This window comes from Paralichthys olivaceus, chromosome 2 (assembly GCF_024713975.1).
Source record: "Paralichthys olivaceus isolate ysfri-2021 chromosome 2, ASM2471397v2, whole genome shotgun sequence".
In the NCBI taxonomy this organism is placed as follows: domain Eukaryota; kingdom Metazoa; phylum Chordata; class Actinopteri; order Pleuronectiformes; family Paralichthyidae; genus Paralichthys; species Paralichthys olivaceus.
The window spans coordinates 15,143,032-15,145,949 of NC_091094.1; the positions used below are offsets into that span (position 1 = coordinate 15,143,032).

The window sequence follows — 2,918 nt, forward strand, 5'->3', positions numbered from 1 at the left end:
TAGCAGCGCTGCTCTATTTCACTCTTCTGCGTTAGTTCTGTTTCATATATGACTAAGTCAGTTTGCTTTTGCATATGTGTGAGTGCATGTGCCTGTATGCATTTGCCTTGAGTGTGAGGCTGACTAGTTACAGTAAGTTAAGACACAGCAGGGCCACTGCTGGTAAGTGATGTATATAGGTCACGTTTGAGGTTAGAGCATCAGTCTGTTGAGTTTACACTCGAGTGGTTCCCCACGTACAGACTGCAGCGCTGTGTGATGTGAAGTTTTCAATGCTCTACATGCTTTTAATAAAAGACACGTGATAGCAGAGGTAAGATAAAAACAAAGGAGACATGCATTATCAGTCAGTTATTTATTTATTAAATAAAAAATAAAAACAATAAATATATCAGCTTAGTAAAAGTTTTGACTGCAACAACTATGTGTGTAAGACACAATATGGTCCTAGACTGGTACTTGTCCCCAGGACAAAAACATAAACAGAAGTCTCAGAACAACAAAGACTTTAGTTCAGCAGAATCACAGAGGAAAATCTAAATCTGTCAACATGCATACCCACGAACAAATCATGGATGTAAATAAGTTCAAGAGTCGATAGGCAACTTTTTTTCCCCCCTGAGATGAATGAAGTCACATTTTGATCTCATCTTTAGGTGGAGGTTGCATGGTTTTGCCGCCGTCTAGAGGCCAGGTATTTCTCAATGTAGTTAAACAGCAGCTCCAGCTCGCCCATGGCTTTATATAGACCTTTATTCTCCATCTGTGGCCAAACACATGTGTCAGTCAAATAAAATGTCAAAAACAATCATTCATACATATATATATATATATACACACTGTACATATTTTACAATCTTGACTCACCTGAGTGTAAGTAGAGTTTATGTTTTTGATGTCAAACTGTTTCTTGCATGAGAAGAAGTTTCTCTGTAAGAGGAACAATAAAAAAAGAGATGATGTTACAACAGGAGTTGGCAACAGTCTTTAGATGATCATGTCCTGAATTCACTCTAAACAACCTGGTGAATAAAGTGACTGTTGTAAATAAACAAGGGGCGTTAGTTGTGGATTAGTGTCTTTCAGTCCATCAGAGGAGTAAATCATTGCAGCATGAAACACTTGAAAAGCAGCCAGCCTTCCCATCTCTTCCTCTTTTTAAAGAAGTGGATCATGCACTGTTACGCACGCTGCTGCTGCGGTTTAGGATTCACTGTTAAAGGCAGAATTATGATTGTGAGCCATCTCCAAACTCCTCCCCTTTATGCCCCAGTCAGCTCTTTCTTCCTTGTCAAAATGTACTGGGGGATGTTTTAACAAATCTTGGATGAAGTTCAAAGCAGGAAGTGGTTTGACTGATTTGGCTTTGGTGAACAGGAGGTCAAGATTTTAAAGTGACAACTAATCACATGTTTTCCTGAAAGGCTAAGACAGCCGCAGCTCGGCTGGTAAGGCATGCAAACTTGTGTGCAAAAATTTTGAGCTTTTAAACTGTTTTATCAGGATTTTACAGGACCACCATTTTACTTTTTCAGTTTTTTGGACTTTATTATTTAATTTTCTGATTATCACCCAGTAATAAACTACAAAGAAGAGATTTTTCACAAGAACACTCTTCTTATTAACCTCCTTGGACTTAGTATTAGCCTCCTTGGACAAATGCGCCACTGACTTTGCGCACCGTGCCTTCAGTGCGCGCAATCTATGCGTAATTCAAACTTTTACCCCCTGCAGTAGGAGTAACACCTTCGTCGTGTACTCACACATTTGGTGACATCTTCCTTGAGCTCGTCGAAGATTTGCTGTATGGACTCCACGTGAGGCTTCAGGTCCTTGGTTTCCTCCGTCACTCCGGCCATGGCTGTGGGCAACACCGTGCTCAGGTAGAAGTCCAGGATGCTGTTCATGGCGTGGCACGCAAACGGGCTCTGAGGTAAACAACAGCCTGGTTACGTGATGCTGTCAAAGCGAGCAGGACGGTTTTTTTCAGCTTTGGGCATTCTAACTTACTTTGAAAGACTCCTCCACGCTCTGATCCAGCAGCGCCGTGTCTAGGTCATCGTTCGCTTCCTACAAACAGAAACCAAGATTGAGATGAGTGAACTGAGTCAGCAGCAGACGCCCAGAGGTGCAGAGCGCGCAGCATCACCTGCAGACTGAAAGGCCACGTGGCCGCAGGGAGATGATGCAGTGCACGAAGCTGCCCTGCAGAGTCAAATGCTGAGTCTTTACTTACGTAGAAGTCTCTGATGTGGGAATAGTCCTCTCTGAGCCTCCTGAGTCTGACAGGGAAGCCCTCTACGAAACGGCAGCAATGGTTATTACACATGGGACTGGTCCGGGCAGAGCTGAGGAGAGACAGGAGAGCCAAGGCGCACAGGAGGAGAGACCGAAGAGTCATGCTGCGGCTGCGGCTGCTGCAAAAATTAAAAGATCTGGCTGGAGAGAAGAGAGTGGGCCCTCAGGAGTGCAGATGGTGCTGGCTGGAGGGAGGTGAGGTCTTCTGAGGAGAGGTCTTCCTGGGTTGATGCAGCTCCGAGGAGGTAAGTGCATCCTGGTGTGTTCTGGTGTCTTTATTTATAAGACAAGATACCTGGGAGGAGACTGACAGGAAGAGAAAAGAGAACGGTTAAACATTCTTCGGTTGTGTGTGTGTGTGTGTGTGTGGGGGGGGGGGGGGAATTTTTTTCCAGAATCGTATGGTTATACTCCATATATTTTTATTTATTTATTATAAATAATTATTACTTACCACTAGATCTGGAATTGGGGGTCTGCATCAAACTATACACACTCATAAAAACTATTTTTTTTTCAGAATCATGTACATATGGGTTACTCCATATATTTTTATTAATTTCTATCTTGTTTACTTTATTTTTCTCATTATCCTATTTCAATTTCAGTATTTTTTTTAG

The 2,918-nt window shown here is 42.6% G+C and overlaps 1 protein-coding gene across 1 annotated transcript; it reads right to left on the reverse strand.

The window, feature by feature from the left end:
* Positions 1-340: 340 nt before the first annotated feature.
* On the reverse strand, positions 341-2,581 carry il10 (interleukin 10). Its single transcript, XM_020086558.2, has 5 exons — positions 2,237-2,581; positions 2,011-2,070; positions 1,764-1,928; positions 868-930; positions 341-763 (listed from the first exon to the last, which is right to left on the reverse strand). The coding sequence occupies exons 1-5, from the start codon at positions 2,399-2,401 to the stop codon at positions 653-655; spliced, it is 564 nt and encodes a 187-aa protein (XP_019942117.1). The 5' UTR covers positions 2,402-2,581; the 3' UTR covers positions 341-652.
* Positions 2,582-2,918: the final 337 nt, after the last annotated feature.